The following is a 21,182-nucleotide window of genomic DNA, read 5'->3' on the forward strand; positions in this document are numbered from 1 at the left end:
AGAGAGAGAGAGAGGGAGAGAGATGCCTTTTGTTATGTTAATGAGGTGACTTTTGGAAAGCCCCTAGGTCATCTGAGGGTGGGGGCTGGTTGCCAGGAGAAGCAACCATGTGATTGGAGGGTTGGAACTTTCAGTCCCACTCCATGGGTCAATGATTTAGTCAATCATGCCTATGTAATGAAGCCTCCATAAAACCCCAAAAGAACAGGATTTGGAGAGCTTCTGGGCTGGTGAACACCTGGAAGTGCTGGGAGGGTGGTTCATCGTGCCTTCCCACGTGCCTTGTCCCTTGCATCTCTTTTAACTGGCTGTTCCTGAGTTATATCCTTTTATAATAAATCGATTACCTAGTAAGTAAAATGTTTCCCTGAGTTCTGTGAGCCGCTCTAGCAAATTAATCAAACCCAAGGAGGGGTGGTGGGAATCTCTGATCTACAACCAGTTGGTCAGAAGCACAGGTGACAACTTAGACTAGAAGTTGGTGCCTGAAATGTGGGGTGGGGGTGGGGGGAGAAGTCTGAGCCTTTGACCTGTGGTATCTGATACTGTCTCCAGGTAGACAGTGTCAGACTTGAGTTAAATTGTAGGACACCCAGATGGTGTCTGAGAATTGCTTGGTGGTGTTGGAAAAACCCCAGAATTGAACTTGGTGTCAGAATTGGACCCCCCACTTCTCTTACCCCCAGAAACTGTCTACTCCCCCCACTTTATTCTTCCTCATAACCCCCACTCTGTCTCCCCAGTTTACAGGAATGCGCTGGGAGTTGGAGCCTTCCCAGGTGAAGGGCCCCAGCCAGGTGAGGGGGGCGGGGTCAGGCCCTGGAGTTCTGGGAGGTGGGGAAGAGGGGGCACAGGGCGCACTGGGCAAAGAGGACGAGGACGAGAAGGGGCAGGGTGGGGTCCACCTGTCACTCAGCCTCTGTCTGTCTCTCCCCAGGCCTGGGAGGGGGCTTGAGCCCTCCGAAGCCAGGTGAGTCCATCCCTGCCTCCCTTCTGCCCCTTCTGAAGTCTCCCCCACCCAGCCCCTGCCCTCATGCCCACACTTCCTCCCAGGATACATGCCAGGGAATGGGCTGCAGCTCCCTCCAGGTGAGCTCAGTGGTGGCCTCAGTAGGGGAGACAGAGGGCTCCTTTCTGGGGAAGGGCTGGTCAGGTCTGAGGCGGCCTCTGTCTCTCCTGCAGGTCTGGGAGGGGGTTTGAAACCTCAGAAGCCAGGTGAGCCAGAGCCCTCTCCATCCCTGTCTTGCACCTCCTCCTGCTGTCCTTCCAGAACCCCCCTGCCTAATACTGTCCCTCACATCCCTGCTTTTCCTCTCCAGGATATGGCAATGGCAATGGGCTGGGGGCCCAGCCAGGTGAGGGGACGGGGAACAGAGGGAAGTGGGGGGATATTGCTGGAAGGTGGAGGGCGAGGTGGGTAATAGCAGGAACCACATCAGGTGGCTGGGTCACCTTGTCCCCAGAGCAGATTGTGGCCCTTGGGAGCTGGGCTTTTTCTGGCCTGGCCACTGTCTCCCCTGGAAGGTGTGTCTGCCCTAGAAGCCACCACAGGCGGGTGGCTTGGCCATGTGGAGGCCAGGAGGGCAGCCTGGGGGCGGCACTGGCCTGGGCTCACTGGCCCCTCCCTTCCTCCCCATCTAGGTCCCTGCAGTGGTGGGGTCCCTCCACGGCTTCTTGCCAGGCCTCCCACTCCAGGGATCCCTTCTGATAAAGCAGGTGGCTGGGGCCTGAAATCCCAGTGCAGAACGGCAAGTTCCCAGGTCAGTGCGGATGAGGGACCTGAGGGCCCCTGGTGGGAACCTGGTCCCAGGAGGGGCTGGGCCTGGCTGGGCCACTCAGAATCCCCCAGGCCTGATCTCCAGCAAGTCAGTGAGGAAAAGCCTGAACTCTGGCCCTGAGACCCCACATGACCCCCAATATGACAGGTCCCCCAGCCCCTTCCCCCATGGCAGTCTGTGGCATTCCCCACCTGCCCCACCCTGGGCTCACTCCTGTCCCCTGGCTTTCCTTCTAGTACCTACTCCAGCCATCCAGTGGGGGCCGAAACCTCAGGAAGCAGGTGTGTGTCTGCCTTCTCTGCCCCACCCCATGCCAGATCAGGTCATTCCTCCATCTCCCTTGTTCCCTGGGTCATCTCAGGTGTTCAGGCACCTTAAGGCCAGGAAGTCCCTCTCTGAGTCTACCCTTGGTATCTCTTGCTGCTTTCTTATCTCATTTCTTCTGGTTCCATTCCCTGTGGATGAGGAGAGTCCCTTCCTCCTCAGAGTCCAGAAGGTCCATACTGGGCCCCCAAGGAGTTTGGGAAAGTCTGGGTCCTCCCTGCTCATCTCCATTCCCCTCACAGGGTACCGGCCTCTGAATGGCTACAGACCAGGAGCAGAACTGGGTGAGGAGGCCCTTCGCCTGAGTTCTCCCTCCCCTCCCCTCCACCAGCCCAGGAAGCAGGGAGGCGAAACCGGCTATCTCTGACCCCTGTTTCCTCTCCCCCAGGCTTTGGTGGTGGCCTCAAGCCCCAGAAAGTCGGTGAGCCCCCGGGTCCCCATCTTGGGCATGAGCTGTGTCTCCCTCACAGCGAGTGCTCCTTGTCTGTCAGTCTCTGTCCTTATCCACCCAGCAATTATGTACTATGCGCTGGACCACAGTGGTGGCCAGAGATGGTGGGATCCTGTCTCAGGTGAGGGCAGAGTGACAGACTCAGCAGGCAGAAAGGGAAGTGCCCAGAGGGAAGGAGGGACGGCTTCCGGAAGGTGGGCTCCACTGGGTTAGCTGGATGATGGTGGGGGATTGTGGGAGGTCCTCTCTAGGCTGCCTCTGAGTCAGTCTGTCTGTCTGCCCCTCCCTGTCTCTCCATGAGCAGGTCACCCTGGCCCCCCCAATGCTGCCCCCACCCCATCCCAACCAGCCCCTCTCCCAGCGCTCTCCTGCAGGTTTGGTTACAGGAATGGTGGTCTGGGAGCCAGGGTCTTCCCTGAGGCCCGCGCACAGCCAGGTGCCTGGGGCTGCTGGGTAGGGTGGGGTGGGGGTTTCTGGGCTCAGGGGCTGCTCCTGCCTCTGACCTTCTCTTTCCTCCTCCAGGGTTCCCTGGGGCTGATGGCTTTCGGAATGGTGAGTTGGACCCAGGGGACACCGTGCAGGGGGTGGGGGAAGGGATGTCCGGGGCGGGGCAGGAGTCAGCTGGGTCTCTTGCAGGGTATGAGGGGGCAGCAGTTGTGCGCCCCAATGTGGCTGCTCCAGCCCCTGGAGGAAATGGTAAGACACGTTGGGGGAGCAGAGGGAACCCTAGCAAGGGTGGCGGGGACCAGGCTGAGTGGGTGAGGGGCTCTGAGACCCTGGAAGGACTGGGGCATCCTGAATGTACAACTCCGGTGGGCAGGAGTCCCAAGCCGGCTCTCCTCCTTCAGGTCAGGCTGGGGCCCCGAGGGGCTCTCCCTGGCCCTCCCTCCAGCCCTGGGGGGCCAACTTGAGGCCTAGATATGGGGCCGGAGGTGCAAATCCAGAGGTCAGGAGCCAGCCAGGTAATGGGGTGTGTGGGAACGGGTCATCAGGGGTCGGGTGGCTGTGGAGAACTGGGCTCTGGGCCCTGGGCCTAGCCGTACAGCCCACCTTATAGCCCTGCAGAGATGGAGGGAGGGCACTCCTGGTGGAGGGAGTAGCAGGGGGACAGGAGGGACTCAGTGTTCTCACCTCTGCCCCTCCCCCCAGGGCCCTATGGGCAGCTGAGGCCAGAGCTGGGCCCTGGGCCCTTAGGTGAGTGGGGGTCTCCCAGGGCCTGGGGTAAAGCTGGGGTGGGCAGGAGGACTGCAAAGTCCTCTGGTGACTGGGGTGCCTTGGCTTGTCTGTGTGCCTTAGGGGGCCCTGAGGTGAAGCGAGGCAGCAATGGCCTGATGGGAAATGGTCATGGAAGTGAGAGGGAATGCAGGGCCCCTGCCCCCACTCATCCCATGCCACCATCGTTGCCCCTCCAGGCTGCACGGGGGGACACCCCCAGCCCTCGGGGGGGACATATAGCCAGCTCTCAGGCTACCTGTGTGTGTCTGCTGGGTGAATGGCCTCAGAGGCCAGGGGAGGGAGAGGAGTCATGTCCCCCAGGAGGTGAGGAGGGAGCCAGGGCTCACCACGGCCCTGCTCTGCCTCTTCCCAGGCCGCTGCCCTCTTGGGAAATGCTGAGCACCAGAGCAGGTCTACTGCCCACCCTGAGCTCCTCTGTATCAGAGCCTGGGCTTGGCCTCTAGCCTGGTGTCTCCTGCGGGCTGGAACTACCAATGAAGGCAATGTGCTTCCCTGTTTGCCTCTGTGTGCTGTGTGCACGGGATCACTGGCTGGGTTGGGGGCCAGCTGGGGGCCCCTTATTCATTCCTTCAACAAACATCAACACAGCTGTGTGCCAGGGGCTGTGCTCCAGATGGGAGAGATGTGAGAACTCAGGCCTGCCCTTGGGGAGGGGGGCATCACGTGGTCACAATCTGGCAATGGAGCCATGTCCAAGTTAGGGGACTTGTGCGTCATTTGTGTTTTAATTTATAATTAACTTATTAAAATGATCCAACTAAAAATCTCATTTTCCTTAAGCCATTATACTTGCTTCCAGACCTCATTGTATTGATTGACCTTATAATTTGGATGTAAAACTCACTTTCACATTCTTTGATTAATACTTAATTAGATTATAAATTTGACAGATCAGCTTCTCCCTAAATATTTAGCATGCTTTACAAGCCCGATTAATTCAATTCCCTTAGACACTTCAAATAATTACACACATAATCTACTTGATCTCTTAACAGGGTGAGGGGGTGGCGTATGTATGTACAAATCCAACCAGTAACTTCTTCCTAATCACTTAAGGGGCTCTTGGAAATGAGCCCCTCTTGGAAATGAATAAATCAGACATTTAATATCTCAGATTACTGAACACTTTCAAACATTTTAAAAAGCCAGTTACTAATCCAATGTCGGTAATCAGTGCTACTGGATTGCTTTGTTTTCTCATCCCATGATTATAAGTATAATCACCCAGAAATGTGGAAGCAAATTACTCTCCTAGGCTGGGTCCAGAATGGAGGTTGCACAATTGGGGATTGATCTGCTATTCTGAACTTTGACCCAGGGCTTGGCTAGTCCCGGAACCAGTCTCTTTGAGCGTCTGTTCTGAGCTGTGCCTTCCCAAGCCTACACCTTTTGCAGTCTGGTGAAGTTTTGTCTTAACTGAAGAATTCCAGCGGAATAGAGTTGATGGGATTTGGCACCCTATGAGGAACTCAGCTTGTCTTTCTGTGGCCTGATTTAGGATAACAGGTGTAGACCAAAATCTGACTGCAGTATGCACAAGGTTTTGGGTTGATCAACCTTGAGGAGGTTGTGTAAACATTATTGGAATTCCAGACTGATTTCTCTTAGCCTACCTCATTTAATTTGCTCTTTTTGAGAATCATTATAGACTTTTGCTTTTTCACAGAAGTATTGATTCTTTAAAAATATCATCTTAGGCTTCCCTGGTGGCGCAGTGGTTGAGGGTCCGTCTACCAATGCAGGGGACATGGGTTCAAGCCCTGGTTCTGGAAAATCCCACATGCTGTGAGCGGCTAGGCCCGTGCGCCACAGCTGCTGAGCCTGTGCTCTGGAGCCTGTGAGCCACAACTGCTGAGCCCACATGCTGCAACTGCTGAAGCCTGCACACCTGGAGCCCGTGCTCCGCAGCAAGAGAGGCCACAGCGGTGGGAGGTCCGCACACCACAACGAAGAGTGGCCCCTGCTCTCCGCAGCTGGAGGGGGCCTGTCGGCAGCAATGAAGACCCAACACAGCCAAAAATAAATTAAATAAATAAATTTATTAAAAATAAATAAATAAATAAATAAATCCTGGATGTCATTTCTTTTTTTTTTTTTTGGTCATTTCTTTAAAAAAAAAAAAGTCATCTTGTGTTTCTCTGACCTGAGGTGTGGAATAAACCACATCGTCTCTTTACTGGAGAACAGGATTAAGAGCAGCATTTGGGCACAGGGGCCACAGAGCAGACTGTCTCAGTGAGGGCAGTGGATGATATTCTTTCTAACCCACTGAGAAATGTTCTAATATTGTTTTGTTTTTTTAAAATTTATTTATTTTATTTTTGGCCGCGCTGGGTATTCATTGTTGCATCCAGGCTTTCTCTAGTTGCCGCGAGCGGGGGCTACTCTTCGTTGCGGTGCACAGGCTTCTCATTGTGGTGGCTTCTCTTGTTGTGGAGCACAGGCTCTAGGCACACGGGCTCAGTAGTTGTGGCTCGCGGGCTCTAGAGCGCAGGCTCAGTAGCTGTGGCGCAGGGGCTTAGTTGCTCCGTGGCATGTGGGATCTTCCCGTACCAGGGCTCGAACCCATGTCTCCTGCATTGCCAGGAGGATTCTTAACCACTGTGCCACCAGGGAAGCCCTCTAATATGTTTTAATAAAGGTTTCTATATTCCAATTTTAAATAGATTGACCATTTCTCATTCTTTCCTGATTGTCACCCATCTGTGCTGTTTACAACCATTCTTAACAATGTTAACGCAAATGCTGCACGTCAAGCTTTGCTTTTGAATTGATATCGTTTCATCTTTTCTGTAAGATCATTCATTGGGAATTTGCGTAGATCTTGACCTACACCAGGAGCATCACTCCGGAATCCCTAAGGGCAAACCCCCCAAAAAAGAGATCCATACACTCTCCTCATTGGCTGTCGTAGGGAGGGCGGGCGGGGCTGTAGAAGGGGCTGCGCGGCTAAGTGGACCCTCAGGCCAGTTGGGGGCGCCCACTGCACACGCAGCGCCTGGCCTCAGGGATGGTGAGGGGTGGAGCCTGCGACACCTCGGAATACTATGATTGGCTGGAACTGAGGGAGGGGCGGGAAGAAGATCTTGACAGAGAGCGCTGCTGCCTCTGATTAGCTGCCAGTGACAGCTCGTGCCAGCCGGCGGGAGAAACGCACAGGTCGCCGGCGCATTGGCCTTTGATTGGCTGGAGCGCGGTGGCTCACGGCTCCGATTGGCTGGGCCTCTCGCAGCGCGGCGCGTGGGCCCCTGCTGGAGAAACAAGGCCTCCACGGGCTGTGCGCGCGGGGCCCTGGCGCGGCGGTGGTGGCCAAGCTGGCGGCCCGGCTTCCTCGCTCTCGCTCGCATCCGCGGCTGGCCCGCGCCCGCGTCCACTCGCGGTTAGGCCGGGCCCGTGCGTCTCTATCCCTGACCCCACCGCCTGCTCCGTCCCTGCCGCACCCGCCGCTGCCCGGACTGCCGCCCGGCCTGAGCCACGCGCCGCCGCCGCCTCCCTCGGCGCTCGCCCTGGCCGAGCTGCCGCCGCTGCCCGCGCTCCCGCTGCGTCCCGAGCCGCTGGCGCCCTGGGGCCCCGGCGCCCACGTGGCGCTGCCCGACCTGCCGCCGGAGGCCTGGGCTTCCGCGCCGCCCGCCGCCGCGCTCGCCCTGCAGGACCTGCCGCGCCTCCCCGCGCCCGCGCCGCCGCCCGCGCACCTGCCGTTGCCGCCGCTGCCCGAGACCGCGGTCGCCGCCACGCCCGGGCCTGTGGGCGCGCGCGGCCGCCCGCCACTCAACGCCGAGCCGCCCCCGCAGCCGCTGCCGCCGCTACCCGCGCGGCCCTCGCCTTTCAACCTCCCGGCGCCGCCTGCGCCGCGCGACCCCTGGCCGCTGCCCGCCTTCCCCCCGCCGCTGCCACTGCCGCCCCCGCCTCCGCACTTTTTCCTGTCGCCGCCGTGCTGAAGGCCCGGCCCTCCCCGCCCCGGAGGGGCTGCGGGAGGGTGAGTTGGCAGCCTGGATTCAGGGGCTATGGCCCTCGCCGCCTTCCCCGCCGGCAGGTTCAGAGGGCGTGGGTCGGAGCTCGGCTTGGGGAAGAGGGAGGGCGTGTCGGGAGCAGCCCAGCTTTGGGGGAGGAAGGAGCAAGTCTGAAAATAAGCTCATTTGAAGATTGGGGCCATTTCTTCCATTTTTCCTACTGTCCTACAGAAAGCCTCTTGCCTGGCCATTTGAGAATGTAACTAATTCCTGGTACTGATAAACTGGCTGGTTATCTGGGCAGGTGGGGCTGGGGAGCCCACAGCACGCGGCTTGAGGAAATGAAAACAAAATTTAAAAATACTTTTACTAGAGTACGCAAAATGTCTCATTTTTCCTTGTACAGTAAAGGGTTTGGATGCCATCGCTAAGGTCTTCCTCTGCTGAAGTTTGTATGGCTTCTTGGAAACTCAGAACCTGCCTTCCAAGTTTTAAGAAGTCAAACTTTCAGCTGAAATAGATCCTGGGGTCCCTTGGGCCTGGGTGCACGGGGAGAACAGCGATGTTGATGGACAGTCGATACTGGGCCTTGGAACAGGAGTGTCACATGCAAGGGCTCTGAAGTCATCCCCAAGAGACAGGAAAGCTCCCAGGGTGAGTCATGAGAGGAAGCCCCTGTTCTCTCCCCCCATCTTTACCACCTCCCTTCACCACCCCCCACCCCCCTTTCTCCCCAGCATGTACAATGCAGAATAAAGTTCCCTTTGTTACTCAGGTGGCTTGGGCTCAAGTAACCAGGCAGACGTCCTATCTCAATGGGCTCTTCTACAGCAGCTCAGGAGTGGTATCAGGAAGCCAAATTGACCTTGGGGGACCTCTGAGAGCCTGGGACCCGCCAGCAAGAAAAGCAGTGTATGAGTTTCCTGAGACTGCTGTAGCAAATCACCACAAACTGGGTGGCTTAAAACAGAAATTTAGTCTCTCTTGGTTCTGGAAGCCACAAGTCCAAAATCAAGGTGTCCCAGGGCCATACTCCCTCCCAAGGCTCTAGGGGAGGGTCCTTCCTTGACTCTTGCAGCTTCTGGTGGCTCCAGGTGTTCTTGGTTTGTGGCTGCATCACTCCAATCTCTGCCTCCATCTTCAAATAACCTTCTCCTTTGTAGCTGTGTCTCACATCTCCCTCTTGTTTTTCTCTTATGACACCTGTCATTGGATGTAGGGCCCACCCTTAGTCCAGAATGCTCTCATCTTGAGATCCTTAAGTACACCTGCAAAGACCCTTTTTTCAAATAAGGCCACGCTGACACGTTCCAGGGTTTGGGACTGGACATAGTGTTGGGGGCCACCATCCAATCCATACAGGCAGTGTGCTCTCCCTTGTGGGTCTGGCCCACCTGCCACGCTGTCTTTCAGCTTCCCTAAAGCATGTGTTAGGCCCTACCCCTTGCTGAACCTGAGCCTTGGGTGCCCTTGGAGTACTCGCGCAGGATCCAAAGGCGCTAGTGCCTTGATAAAGCTCTCACTGGCACAGGAAAAAAAGTAGACTGACTTTCCCCTTTGCTGAATTGTGGCCGAGTTCGCATTCCTGCCGGCTTGCTGCTTCCTCTATGCTCTTTATGTCCTCTAGCCCTCCCCCCTCTGAGCTGAGAATCAGACAGTAAACAGGAAGGACAAGACTGAATGTGGGCTCCTAAAGAAGACAGCACTCTCAGAGCTTCAGATGGCTAACTGCTGCTGGTTGTAAGCTGACAATTACGACTGATAATAAAGTTGTTACCCAGTCAGTGGAGTCGGCCCCAGTTCACAAGTGAAACTGCCATTGTGCTCTTGATGAAATACTCCTGTCCCAAGTTAATACCTACAATAATACCTAAGGTGTGCAGGGCACTTGCGGCCCAGCCAGTGCCTTTTGCAACCCTGGAGGTAAGCAGGGCAGGCTTCTCCCTCTGGTTTATAGCCAGGAGACACCCGAGATTAGGCAGTTGTGACTTGCCCAGCAAGGTCCTGGGGTGGGTTGACACCACGTCTGACCCCCGAGTTCACTGATCTGCGCGCTGCGAGTGGAGAACACTCTTTGCTTTCTGAGACGGGGACATGGACACGGTGAAAGTGAACCCGGGTGGAGGGTGGCTTCCCGTGTAATCAGATCCAGTTGCTGTTCTGTGCAGAGACTTCCCCGTGACGCAGGGAGCCTCGAGGAGTGGGAGGAGGAGGGGATGGCTGGCTCTGGAGGAAAGGACAGGATGCAGGGAGAATGGCTTGAGGGAGGCTCAACATGGTGGGGGGGGGGGTGGCCCGGCTGGGCTGCGGGCTGCACTGCCTTTGGGGAAAGAGGCACCAGGAGGCCCAGCTTACCCTCAGGAAGCTCAGCCAGCGGTGCTGGGCAAGGAGCCCGAGGCTTTGAAGTCAGTCTGGGGTTGCATCAGGCTTGTCCTGTTTCCCACGTGTTCTCTTGGCCAAGTTCCTTAGCTCTCTGAGGTTGCTCCCTTGTCTGTAAAATGGGGGCGTGAGTCCGTGAGAATTATTATGGGCTGTCAGTGTTTCCTCTGCTCCTTTTGGTTCAGGAGCCAGGGGCTTCCTACCTGCAACTTCGGGGCCTCAGGTGCCACCCCAGGGAAACAGGCGACGCAGCCTTTGGGGTTGTTGTGCAGCCCCCATAGCTACCTCCATACCCTTCCTGGCACCATGGTGGCCACAGTCAGTTCCCCTCTTTTGTCCTGTTCTCCTGTAAGGGGAGCGAGATGGACAATAGGATTGGAGTTAACCCCCTCTCACTTCACCTCCATCTAAGCTGAGCTCCAGTCTCTTCTGCCCACCTGAGCCTCCCACCCCTCCGCCCTCCCAGAGAGAACAAAGGTTAGTTTCGGTTCTGTCACTCCCTGAAGGGGTGAGGAGGGCAAGCCCCCCTCCACTTCCTTGGTTTCCTCCCTCAGTGGTACAGCGGGGAAGGTTCCCCTCCCCCACCTCTTTCCCAGGAGGCTGCGGATGAGGTGGGGCTTCCTGCGGACTCGGTAAAGTGTCATTGAGATGGTAACTACACAGTGGGGGTCCCGGCCTCTCCCCGTTGATAGCCTTCCAGCCCGAGTCCCAGGCCCAGCCTAGGCCCCAACTTTAACCCTTCGGTTCCCAGATCCAGCTGAATCCAGGTTGACCAGAGGACCTAAGAGAGGGCCTGGGGCCTCCCAGCCGTGGCCTAAGGAGGGCTGAGAGCTGAGGGTGGGCAGTACATTCCTGCCCAGGTGCCCTGGGACTCTGACCTCTGCTGCCCACCCCCCCCCACACACACACAGTGTGCCTCTCCTAGTTCTCTGACAAATGTCCCCACTTTTACTCTCCGTCTAGGCTGTGGAGGAGGTGCCTTATCAAGAGGGGGAAAAGTGGGAGACAGGTGGGAGGAAGCTGAAGCTGCCTGGCCCCCGGAGGCAGGTCTGGCTGGGATTGGTCTCTGGGGGCGGCGGCGAGAGGGGTGTCTTCTTCCTCTGAGCGCCCACCTCCCGTGTGGCAGTGCAGGGGTAGAGTGTAGACATGTCGGGCCAAAGAGGAAATGGGATCTAAGAAGTTTAGGGTCCTCTTAGTGCCATCTCTGGGCACCACGTTTACCTGGTGTGTGTAGTGCCCACACCAGGCCCCATCACGACGTTGAGGGGAGGGGGTTGGAGCTGCCCGTGGAACTGGTGGGCCCTTAAAGCAAGGCCCAATTGCAGGTTGACCAACTGTCCCCGTCCCCCGCCACCCCCCTACACAGGACTCAGTGCTCAAACCAGAAATGTACCAGGCAAATCAGGATGAGTTGGTGACCTTATGCCCAAGGCAAGAGGCAGACTGTCTCCAGGCCTGGGGAGGGAAAAGGCCCTGGGCTGAGGCTGCCCAGGATGGGAGGCCTTTTGTGCGGGTCGGTGGGCCCTCCAGAGATCCGGGTTGGCTGCGGCTCCCTGACACCTGCCCAAACCTGTGTGACTGGATTCCTGATGGCCCCAGAGGGAGCCCACTGAAGGCTTGCCTCTATTTGCCCTTCTTCTCAACCACCCCCCTACCCCCATGAAATCTGAGGCCTGGGGGCGTGAGGGGGCACTAGATGAGCTGGACAACCTGCCCGGGGTTGCCCCTGCCCATCACAGCCAGCAGGGAGCTCTGGCCGGTTCCCAGCCAGCTAGCATCAGCACCCTCCTCCCGTCTTCAGGCCAGGGCCACCAGGTCGGCCCATACCAGTTGATCTCTGCCCCTCTCTGGGGAGGCACCCAGTGTGGAGAAAGCTCCAATCATTGGAGTCCACCTATCAGACCCACTGGCTGGTACTGGCCTCAGTTGCTCCATTTTAGGGGGAGGGGTTCTTGTGCTTTTCTGGGACACCCACCCCTTTGCAAATCTGATGAAGATATAAACCTCTCTTCCAAAAAATTGCTAAAACCCATTCCCAGAAGCAATGCAGCCACTTGAAATTAAAATCCTTTATAAATGAAGCCCCACTGGGCAGGTGAGGAGGCACCTAGCACCCCACCCCTCCCTCAGGGTCGTAGAGTGGTGCAGTGACCAGGTGTGCATTGGGGTGCCTCCCACCCCTGCCCTCACAGGCCAGGTGAGCTCCAGCTTCCTCAGGAGGGCGGGTGGAGAGGCTCTCCCCCGGGGGTCCTCCCCACCACCCTGGAGAGTGGAATTTTCATCAGCCCCCAACTCCCTTTTCACACAATAATCCTCAGTTCTTAGTACCCAGGGAGGGGCTTGAAGGAGCTCATGGCCCGCCCAAAATGAGGGGCTCCTGTTTGTGTGCTTCTCAAAGGGATCTTTGACCCAAGGAAGCTAAGGACCTTGACCTTCCATGAACTGGCCCCGGGTGGGGGGCAGGATTTGAGCCATGGTCTGTGTGACTTCCAGGCTGCCCCCACGAGGGGAGTCACAGGCTCTGAGGGGGTCTTCAGGAGGGGTGTCTTTCCTGAGGACTGTGGGGCAGGGCTCAGGGATGCACTCCTCTGTGGTGTCCCACTCCCCGAGGAGCAGAGTTGGGTGCTGGGGCTGCACCCCCACGGAGGGCTCGTGCCCCTGCTACTCTCCCCCTTCCCCCTCCCCCACCTGCACAATGGGCTCTTTGTCCCCGGCCCCCAGACACCCTCAGCTCAGCCCCCAGTTTCAGCAGCAGGGGTGGGGATGGCGCACCTGAGCTGATATAGAAGTGGGGGGGCGGTGGTTTTCTAGGCCATTGCCTGGGTGATGCCACCTGAGCTGAGCACCAAGCACCTGTTGCTGGGGAACAGTGCGGGCGGGGCCCCTCCCTCGGGAGCCGCCAGCGCCACTGGGCTGAGACGGGAGACAGATCGGATTCCAGAGAGTCCCCGGTTGGCGGGCAGGTGGACAGGGGCGGGGTGTGTGATACTGGGGAAGCTGGTGCGTTTGCGTCACGGGGTGGGGGAGAGCAGAGGCAGTGGGGGGTGGGGGACAGGAGGCTCCCCAAGATGCCCTCCCACTTCTGTCCTGAGCCAGTTCCTTTATTGCCCCCCATTCCTTCCTCCACAGCCGGTCCTCAGTCTCCCCATTCCTTTGTCCATGGGTTCCCATGGCATGGATGTTCTTTCTTCCCCTGTTCCATCCTGGTCATGACCCACCCCCGCACTGACCCTGAGGCCCGCATCCCACCCCCAGCCCCGCCTCCTCCCATCACTCTGGCTTCCCCAGTCTCGGCCTCTCTGCTCCTCCCCTGACTTGGCCTTAAAACCCCGCCTGCAACCGGGAGCCGGCAGAGTCCCCAGGTGGCACCGCCAGGTGAGCCGCTCAGCGTGAACCTGCACCAACTCTGGGGACACGTCTCTCTTCAGCCTGAAGGTGGGTCGGGAGGGTCCGTGCAAGCTGGGTCAGACAGGCGGCGGTGGGACCTGACTGCAGGGTGGCAGGAGCAGCCGCTGGGCATCTGAGGGGCGACGGGCCCCTCGAAGGGACACCAGCTGCTCAGCTGAGCAGGACTTGAGGTTGATTTGTGTTTGTGGAGGAGACACATCTGTGAGGGGCACGGAGCGAGGAGGTGCCTTGCCAGAGGCTCACAGATGTGAGGACTGTCTTGGTCAGAGGACGCTGACTTACGCTCCGCAGCATTGGACCCACTCCTGCAAATCAACCAGGCCTCCTAGAGCTGGGAAGACCTAACTGAGGGGACAGATGGCTTCGACTGGTCTTGAACTCCTGGGCATGACCCTGGCTGTGCTGGGCTGGCTGGGGACCCTGGTGTCCTGCGCCCTGCCCCTGTGGAAGGTGACCGCCTTCATCGGCAACAGCATTGTGGTGGCCCAGGTGGTGTGGGAGGGGCTGTGGATGTCCTGCGTGGTGCAGAGCACCGGCCAGATGCAGTGCAAGGTGTACGACTCGCTGCTGGCGCTGCCCCAGGACCTGCAGGCTGCCCGAGCCCTCTGCGTTATCGCCCTCTTGCTGGCCCTGCTTGGCCTGCTGGTGGCCATCACGGGTGCACAGTGTACCACCTGCGTGGAGGATGAAGGCGCCAAGGCTCGCATTGTGCTCACCGCAGGGGTCATCCTCCTCCTCTCAGGCATCCTGGTGCTCATCCCTGTGTGCTGGACCGCCCACGCCATCATCCAGGACTTCTACAACCCCCTGGTGGCTGAGGCCCTCAAGCGGGAGCTGGGAGCCTCTCTCTACCTGGGCTGGGCGGCGTCTGCCCTGCTTATGTTGGGCGGGGGCCTCCTCTGCTGCACATGCCCCCCGCCCCAGATCGACCGGCCCCGGGGACCGAGGTTGGGCTACTCTATCCCCTCCCGCTCGGGTGCATCTGGGCTGGACAAGAGAGACTACGTGTGAGGTGTATGTCCATGGAAGCTTGCTGCTTAGAACCTTGACCTTGTGCTGGATGCCCTGCCCTAACCCTTGCCTTCTACTGTCAATCCCTCCCCAAGGTGAAACCCACTTTCCAGATGCTGGAGCCCAGCCCAGCTGCAGGGCTAGTCTCAGTGGGCCTGACTGAGTCTAGACCCTCCTCAGTGGGGTCCCCACCTCCATCCAGGCAGGGTGCCCTGGCCTGCCCCTGCTTCCCCCAATTTTCTCTCTTCTGCTCTCTTCTTCTTCAGGCTTGCCCTCCTCTTCCTCTGAGCCCTCCCCTGCCCCCAGAACCTGGGCCTCACCCAAAGAGCAGTAGCTCCTTATGCCCTCCCTGGCCTGGAGTTGGTCCCTTCCGACCTGGCCACTACCAGCATCCAGAGGCCCAGGACAGGTCTTCTGGGAGCAGCCACTCTCCTCCAGGCCCAGAGGCCCTGCCCATCATCTCCCCCCTCACCCCCACCTCTGAGTAGGGAATAAATAGACCATTTGTAACTCGGCTCCTTTGATCTGTGGTTGGGCTGGGAAGACCTGATGGCCTCTCCTGGGTTTGTCAGGCCAAGGCCTGCTCCAGGTCCTGCCCAGTGGGTAACCTCACTCAGGCCACGCAAGGCACGGGGGCAACATGGGAGGTGAGTGACCTGTGCCCACCTCCTCCTGCCAGGCTGGCACTCAGCAGACCCCCAGCAACACCAAAGGCAAGTAACCAAACAAAACGTGCTTTATTTAGTAAAAACTGGTGAGTGTGGGCAGGACATGGCAGAAGTGCACAGTGGCTGGGGATGGGAGGGTCAGGGGTCAGCACAGGGGGGACATGACTCAGGATGGAGGAGCCAGAGGTCAGAAGACTCGGAGGTGGGTGGGTCTTTGGTGACTTATCACCTGCTCCTCTAGAGGCTACATGTGGCTCAAAAGCCCCTGGGGGTTCCAGAGGCCTGACCAGCAAGGGAAGGCTTGTCCCTGCAGGCCTAGGGAGGCCCTACCCACAACATCAGCAGGAACTCTCGAGGACAGGATGAAAGCACCTGGACAGCAAGCACCCTTCACATGGGGCCCAAAGCTCCAGGTTGGTCTCTAAGATGGGGGTGTCTAGGGTGGAGAAAGATCCAGAAACTCTGAAGCATCACCTCTTTGGCTCCATCATTCAAAGGTGAGGAACGCCAGTAGCAGAGCCCAGGTGGGTTATCAAATGGATTAACCACCGCACCCCCCCCAATAAAAAGCAAAAACAATACCAAAGCTGTCATGGATCACCATTGCCATGGCTCCAGGTCAGAGGGTTAGGCTCCACTATCAAGGGAGCCCCCGCTCCCCTTCCCAAGTTACACGTAATTCTTAGTGGGGTACTCAGAGGGACCCCGAGAGGCAGTATGCGGGGCTGATGCCGAGTATCGGGCCATATAATGGCTGGAGCCCCGGGACCCCCCAGAGGGGCAGGTGCAGCACAGTAGCCCCCCACCCAGCAACAAAAGGCCAGAAGCTGCCCAGCCCAGGTAGAGGGAGGCTCCCAGCTCCCGCTTTTGGGCCTCGGCCACCAGGGGGTTGTAGAAGTCCTGGATGATGGTGTGGGCCGTCCAGCACACGGGGATCAGGGTCAGGACTCCTGAGATGACAAAGATGATCCCAGAGATGAGCACCAGACGGGCCTTGGAGTCCTTGTCCTCCACACAGGTGGTGCACTTGGCCCCTGCGAGGTAGACCAGCAGGCCGAGCAGGACCACTAGGAGAGTGATGACACAGAGGGCTCGGGCAGCCTGCAGGTCCTGGGGCAGCGCCAGCAGCGAGTCGTACACCTTGCACTGCATCTGGCCAGTGCTCTGCACCACGCAGGACATCCACAGCCCCTCCCACACCACCTGGGCCACCACAATGCTGTTGCCGATGAAGGCAGTCACCTTCCACAGGGGCAGGGCGCAGGACACCAGGGCATTCACCCAGCCAAGCAGCGTCAGGACGATCCCCAGGATCTGCAGACCAGTGGAGGCCATGGCGAGGTTGAGGTTGAGGAGCTGCACTGTGGGACAGAAGCAGAGTAACGTTAAGATCAGCTGGCCCAGCCCCTGGTTCCCAATGAATGCTAACCCCCATGCCACATGCCATGGCCACCACACAGGACACCAAGAGTATGAACCCTGGGAATCAGGACACCGTGCCCTGTAACATGGGCAAGGCATGCTCCCTGAGCCTCATTTTCTCATGGGCAAAATGAGCATTTAATGCTTTAGTATTTTTTTTTCCCCAGACAGGCACTGGTTTATAAGAGTGAAAAAGTAAGCAACCCAGTCCTAGTTGTTTTGAGTGCAAATGAAATATAAAGCCTATGCACATGCTTGCCCATGGCTTCAGCTACTTTGGGTACAAAGGGGCAAAAGGGATGAAACAACAGAATGCAGTTTTTTGGTGGTTTCCACAGGGTTAATGGGTGGTAGATTTGCTCTAGCCGTGAGTTTCAGGCTTAAAACTTAGTTTTAACACCAAGAATAGAGATCCAAGTTTCCTCCCAGCACCCAACATAAATGTCCAAACCCTTCACCCCATCTTGGTTCTGTACCCCAAACAGGCGGTTGCCAGTTTGATCTTAAGATCTTGTGTACATGGTGGCCAGTCAGCCCTGGCCTTGCCTGCCACTGCCTGGCTCAAACCAACCCCACCCAGTCAGACCCTGGATGGGCAGGAGAGATGGAGGGAAACAAAAACAAAAACAGCCCTCCCACCCCAAAGCACTTCCTTTCCCAAGGCCACCGGCTGCCTCCCTGGTTCCTGCCCTTCTGCCCTCCCCTAGGGGGGCCACAGAGCAGACCCCCAAGGTTGGTGACATTTTTTTGTGTATTCTTGCCCCAAATGCCATCCTCTCAGGACACAACTTCCCTAAAAGAAGTTACCACCCTTGGGGTCTGTCCAGTGAAACATCTCCTCTGGGGCAGCCCTGGCCCCCTCACATCCCACTTCGTGTTGGAGGTCGCCGCGGGGGATCCCTTCTGTTCAGGGTCCCGTTGTGGCTCTCCATTGCCCAAAGTTCCCGCGCACGGCTCGGACCTAAACTTAGCACCGGCCCCACCAGGGTGGCCAGAGGGCAGACTCTCCACTCATTTGCACTCACCCATAACCCGGACCGAACTCATGACCTGGGGGGAGATAGGACGCGGCGGGCCGTACAGCGCTAATCCCAAGCCCAGTGTCAGCCCTCCAGGACTCTGGCCGGGTTAGGGCCGGGGCCATGCCAGACTAGGCACCCGGCACCTCTCCCTTACAAGTGTGTCCCTGCTCTCGACCCCTTCCCTTTCCACGCACTACAGGCTCGGCTCATTCGAGGGCGTCCCCTCCCGCTCTCGATCCCTATTTCCCTTCTGAGTCTGGCCCGAAGGAGGGTGTCCTCAGCCCCCCGGCCTGGAAGCCGCGCACCCTGGAGGGTTCTAATGGCGGCTCTAGCTGCAGGGTCCGCTCCCGCAGGTGAGGGGGAGGGGAGCCCCGCCCCAGAGGGAAGCGCAGGTGGGGGAGGGGCGCCTGGGTTTCGGTGCCTTTGTCCCCGGGCTGGGGGGAGGGGCGTTTAACCCATATGCCAAAGGACCCCATTAGGGCTTTGGTGCAGCCCCCCGCCCAGGGGCTCCTGGCCCTGGGTGACTGCCGCCCAATCAGTTCAGGTTCTTCACGCGCACCCCAACCCAACTCCGCCACTCCCCCTGCCCCCCCATCTTCGAGGCACCTACCCCCTCCCCCACGACACGCACACTTCCCCCAGGCTCACCTGCGAAGGAGTCCACAAAGATTCGGAGTAGCAGGCGGAGTGCTGGGACGGGGGCGGAGGCGGGGGTCTTAAAGAGGCAATGACGTCACCGGACCACCGCCCAGGGGAGGGGCAGAGACCCCAGTCCAGACCGCGGCGGACGCGCGAATCCCAACCTCGTCAGTGGGGGGCGCTCGAGCCTGGAGCCGCTGCTCCCCCATCTGGCCCGGGTGCAGGGCATCAGCTGGCTGAAGTCCGGCAGGCAGTGGGTCAAGGCGTAGGGTATGGGGCCGAACAGAGCTTGGGGCTCGACTCCAGAACTCACCTAACCTTCCCGAGCCTCATTTTACTATGAAAAATGGAGACAACAAGCCCACATTTTACTATGTAACTATGTCCTAAGGTAGAAATTAAAGGGCACAGTATTATTATTTTTGTTGTATTGTTATTATCATACCCTCGGGGCCCTTAAGAAAGCAGCTTTCTCTGTGCTGGGTTGTTTCGTGTCAGATCTGCCCTCTCGCCCAACACGCACCTCCTGGGCTTCCGCACCGAGAAGGCAGGGCCAGATCTGCATCCCTTTGGCGTTCTGGCCGCTCCCACACAGAGACAGCGTTTGTTGAGCGAATGACTGAACTTAGAGGTCCGGGCGGGACCCGGCGTCTAGGGGTGGATCGCGGGGCGGGCAGAGGCTAGGGATCCGCCCCGGAAGGCGGGGGCGGGGCCGCTGCTGTCTGCCCCGGTACGCGGGTGGCCAGCGCAGACTGCAGCCGCCGCCCGACGAGCACCATGTCTCCCGGCCCGCTACGCCCGCTGCCGCGGCTCCTCGTGCTGGGGCTCGGGCTGGCGCTGCTGCGCGCCGCGGCCGGGGAGCGAGTGCCAGGTATGCCCGGCCCGGGCTGGGCGGGAGGGCGTGGGAGATGGGGGAATCCCAGGTCCGGGATCGGGGAGCCGTCATTGGGGGCCTAGAGGAGGGGGCAGAACTGGGGGGACTAGGCGGACATGGGGATCCGGGGTCAGGTGGTCTCCAGACACCGCGCTCCCTGGCCAGGAGAGGTCCCATCTCGCTCCCAGCTTCATCCGTAGTCCGGGCCTCAGTTTCCCGCCTGTCCAACTTGGGGGGCGGGGGAGGCTTCGGTCCTGAGTCTGGACTCGGAAGTGGAGAGAGAAAAAAAGTTTGAGGGAGGGATGTCCCGTCCGGTAAGGTGGCACGCCCCCAGCCTGATCAATACCGGGTCTGCCCACCCCCCTTGACCGAAGAGTTGGGGGGGGTGTTGAGAGGCACGGAGGTCTGTGCCCCCCATACCATGTGGGGTGCCCCCTTCCATCCGGTGACTTCAGTGCCCAGCTATGCGGGGGGAGGGACCGGGGTCGGGCCCGGTGCCCAGGAATGAGTCACCCGCCGCCGGCGGCGGCGGGGGGGCTGTTATGGGGACCTGACCCCCTCCCCCCAGCGTCCCGCACTACGCCCCCCTCTCCCCCGCGCTGCCGTGTCCCGGTCGGGCCGTGCGGTCACCTGTGAGGAATGTGGAGGGAGGGCGCCGGTGACTCACGTTATTCGAGCCGGCCGACCCTGACCTCAGCCCCCAAAATAGCCGTACCCCGCCCCCCGCCTCTGACTCGCGGCCCCCTCCCCAGGCACCACCCCCTGCTCTCGCGGCAGCTCCTGGAGCGCGGACCTAGACAAGTGCATGGACTGCGCATCGTGCCCCACGCGACCGCACAGCGACTTCTGCCTGGGCTGTGAGTGGGGGCGGGGCCAGAGGCAAGCGGACCCCAGACTGGGGGAGAGGGTTGCTGGGTGGAGAGAGGAGCAGATCTGTGGAATTAATCGGGAGAGGCTGGAGTGAGGAAGGGGCTCTGACTGAGGTAGAGACCACGGTGGAGGAAAGGCTTAAGGCTCCGATCTAGGGGGCGGGGCTGGTCCCTAGAGGGGCGAGGTCTGACTTGGAGTCCCGCCCCCAGGCGCTGCGGCCCCTCCAGCCTCCTTCAGGCTGCTGTGGCCCATCCTGGGGGGTGCCCTGAGCCTGGCCCTCGTTTTGGGGCTGCTTTCCGGATTCCTGGTCTGGAGACGGTGCCGCAGGAGAGAAAAGTTTACCAGTAAGTGTGCCCCCGCCCGCCCGACGGCCCCCCATCATTCCTCAACATCTCCCCCGCTCCTGATGCCCCTCTTCTTATCTTGCAGCCCCCATCGAGGAGACCGGCGGGGAGGGCTGTCCTGGCGTGGCGCTGATCCAGTGACAGTGAGCGCCCCCTGCCAGCAGGAGGCTGTGCCCACTCATCATTCATTCATTCATTCTGGAGCCAGCCCCAGCCTCCCAGACACAGCCAGAGCCAGGCTGCTCCAACCACAGGGGTGTGGAGGGATGGGGGACAGTGAATCACCTCTCTGAGGCCTGGGTCCAGGCTTCAGAAGGGCCTTCCAAGGTGTCTGACTGCCCTGACTCTGGCTCCAGAATAGAAAAGGAGACTGTGGCTGGCTCATGCCAGACAGCTGACACTAAGGAACCACAGCATTTGCACAAGGGTCCCCCCACCCCCACTATGGCCTGGGGGCCAGGCTGACCTGAGGGACAGACACAACATCAGGACCCACCCACTCAGATGTACTGAAATTCCACCACGGGGTCTCAGCCTGGGGGGCTAGGGACCTGTTCCTAACACTAGGGGGCTGGCCCTCTAGCAGGGCTGGCCCTAAGACACTGCCCCTCCAACCCCCAAAATGGGGGAGATATTTATTTTGGGAAGAAAGTTTGGAGGGGGAGAGAATTTATTAATAAAAGAATCTTTAACTTTAAATGGTTTGGAGAGTGGCATGATCCCAGCCTGACTTCCCAGAGCTGGAGGGAGGAGTGAGTCAGCCGCGGGGGTGGGGGTGAGGCTCTGACTCACACATTCTCAATGCC

The 21,182-nt window shown here is 59.1% G+C and overlaps 3 protein-coding genes across 6 annotated transcripts; 2 read left to right on the plus strand and 1 right to left on the minus strand.

Moving 5' to 3' along the window:
* Positions 1-13,883: 13,883 nt before the first annotated feature.
* CLDN9 (claudin 9) lies at positions 13,884-15,032 on the plus strand. Its single transcript, XM_059896744.1, has one exon. It carries the CDS (start codon positions 13,884-13,886, stop codon positions 14,535-14,537), a length of 654 nt encoding a protein of 217 aa, XP_059752727.1. The 3' UTR covers positions 14,538-15,032.
* Positions 15,033-15,255: 223 nt separating this feature from the next.
* On the minus strand, positions 15,256-19,154 carry CLDN6 (claudin 6). 3 transcript variants are annotated; one of them, XM_059898743.1, is made up of 3 exons: positions 18,812-19,154; positions 18,298-18,625; positions 15,256-16,566 (listed from the first exon to the last, which is right to left on the minus strand). In XM_059898743.1, the coding sequence occupies exon 3, from the start codon at positions 16,538-16,540 to the stop codon at positions 15,875-15,877; it is 666 nt and encodes a 221-aa protein (XP_059754726.1). In that variant the 5' UTR covers positions 16,541-16,566; positions 18,298-18,625; positions 18,812-19,154; the 3' UTR covers positions 15,256-15,874. The 3 variants fall into 3 exon arrangements, with proteins under 3 accessions (XP_059754726.1, XP_059754725.1, XP_059754724.1); XM_059898742.1 differs by having other exon boundaries at positions 18,734-18,872; XM_059898741.1 differs by lacking the exons at positions 18,298-18,625; positions 18,812-19,154 and adding an exon at positions 17,653-17,712.
* Positions 19,013-21,075, plus strand: TNFRSF12A (TNF receptor superfamily member 12A). Of its 2 annotated transcripts, none has more exons than XM_059898744.1 (4): positions 19,013-19,159; positions 19,915-20,041; positions 20,242-20,376; positions 20,462-21,075. In XM_059898744.1, the coding sequence occupies exons 1-4, from the start codon at positions 19,066-19,068 to the stop codon at positions 20,667-20,669; spliced, it is 564 nt and encodes a 187-aa protein (XP_059754727.1). In that variant the 5' UTR covers positions 19,013-19,065; the 3' UTR covers positions 20,670-21,075. The 2 variants fall into 2 exon arrangements, with proteins under 2 accessions (XP_059754727.1, XP_059754728.1); XM_059898745.1 differs by having other exon boundaries at positions 19,014-19,159; positions 19,915-20,019; positions 20,462-20,601.
* Positions 21,076-21,182: the final 107 nt, after the last annotated feature.

This window comes from Balaenoptera ricei, chromosome 15 (genome assembly GCF_028023285.1).
Source record: "Balaenoptera ricei isolate mBalRic1 chromosome 15, mBalRic1.hap2, whole genome shotgun sequence".
In the NCBI taxonomy this organism is placed as follows: Eukaryota; Metazoa; Chordata; class Mammalia; order Artiodactyla; family Balaenopteridae; genus Balaenoptera; species Balaenoptera ricei.

Bases quoted from the DNA above. Each gene is read 5' to 3' on its own strand.
- CLDN6 (XM_059898741.1), bottom strand. From the start codon at position 17,674: ATGAGTTCGGTCCGGGTTATGG. The intron at 16,567-17,652 runs GTGAGTGCAAAT...TCTGTCCCACAG, and splicing joins GAGTTCGGTCCGGGTTATGG to TGCAGCTCCTCAACCTCAAC.
- TNFRSF12A (XM_059898744.1), top strand. From the start codon at position 19,066: ATGTCTCCCGGCCCGCTACGCCCGCTGCCGCGGCTCCTCGTGCTGGGG. The intron at 19,160-19,914 runs GTATGCCCGGCC...CCCCCTCCCCAG, and splicing joins GGCCGGGGAGCGAGTGCCAG to GCACCACCCCCTGCTCTCGC. The intron at 20,042-20,241 runs GCAAGCGGACCC...TCCCGCCCCCAG, and splicing joins GAGTGGGGGCGGGGCCAGAG to GCGCTGCGGCCCCTCCAGCC.
- CLDN9 (XM_059896744.1), top strand. From the start codon at position 13,884: ATGGCTTCGACTGGTCTTGAACTCCTGGGCATGACCCTGGCTGTGCTG.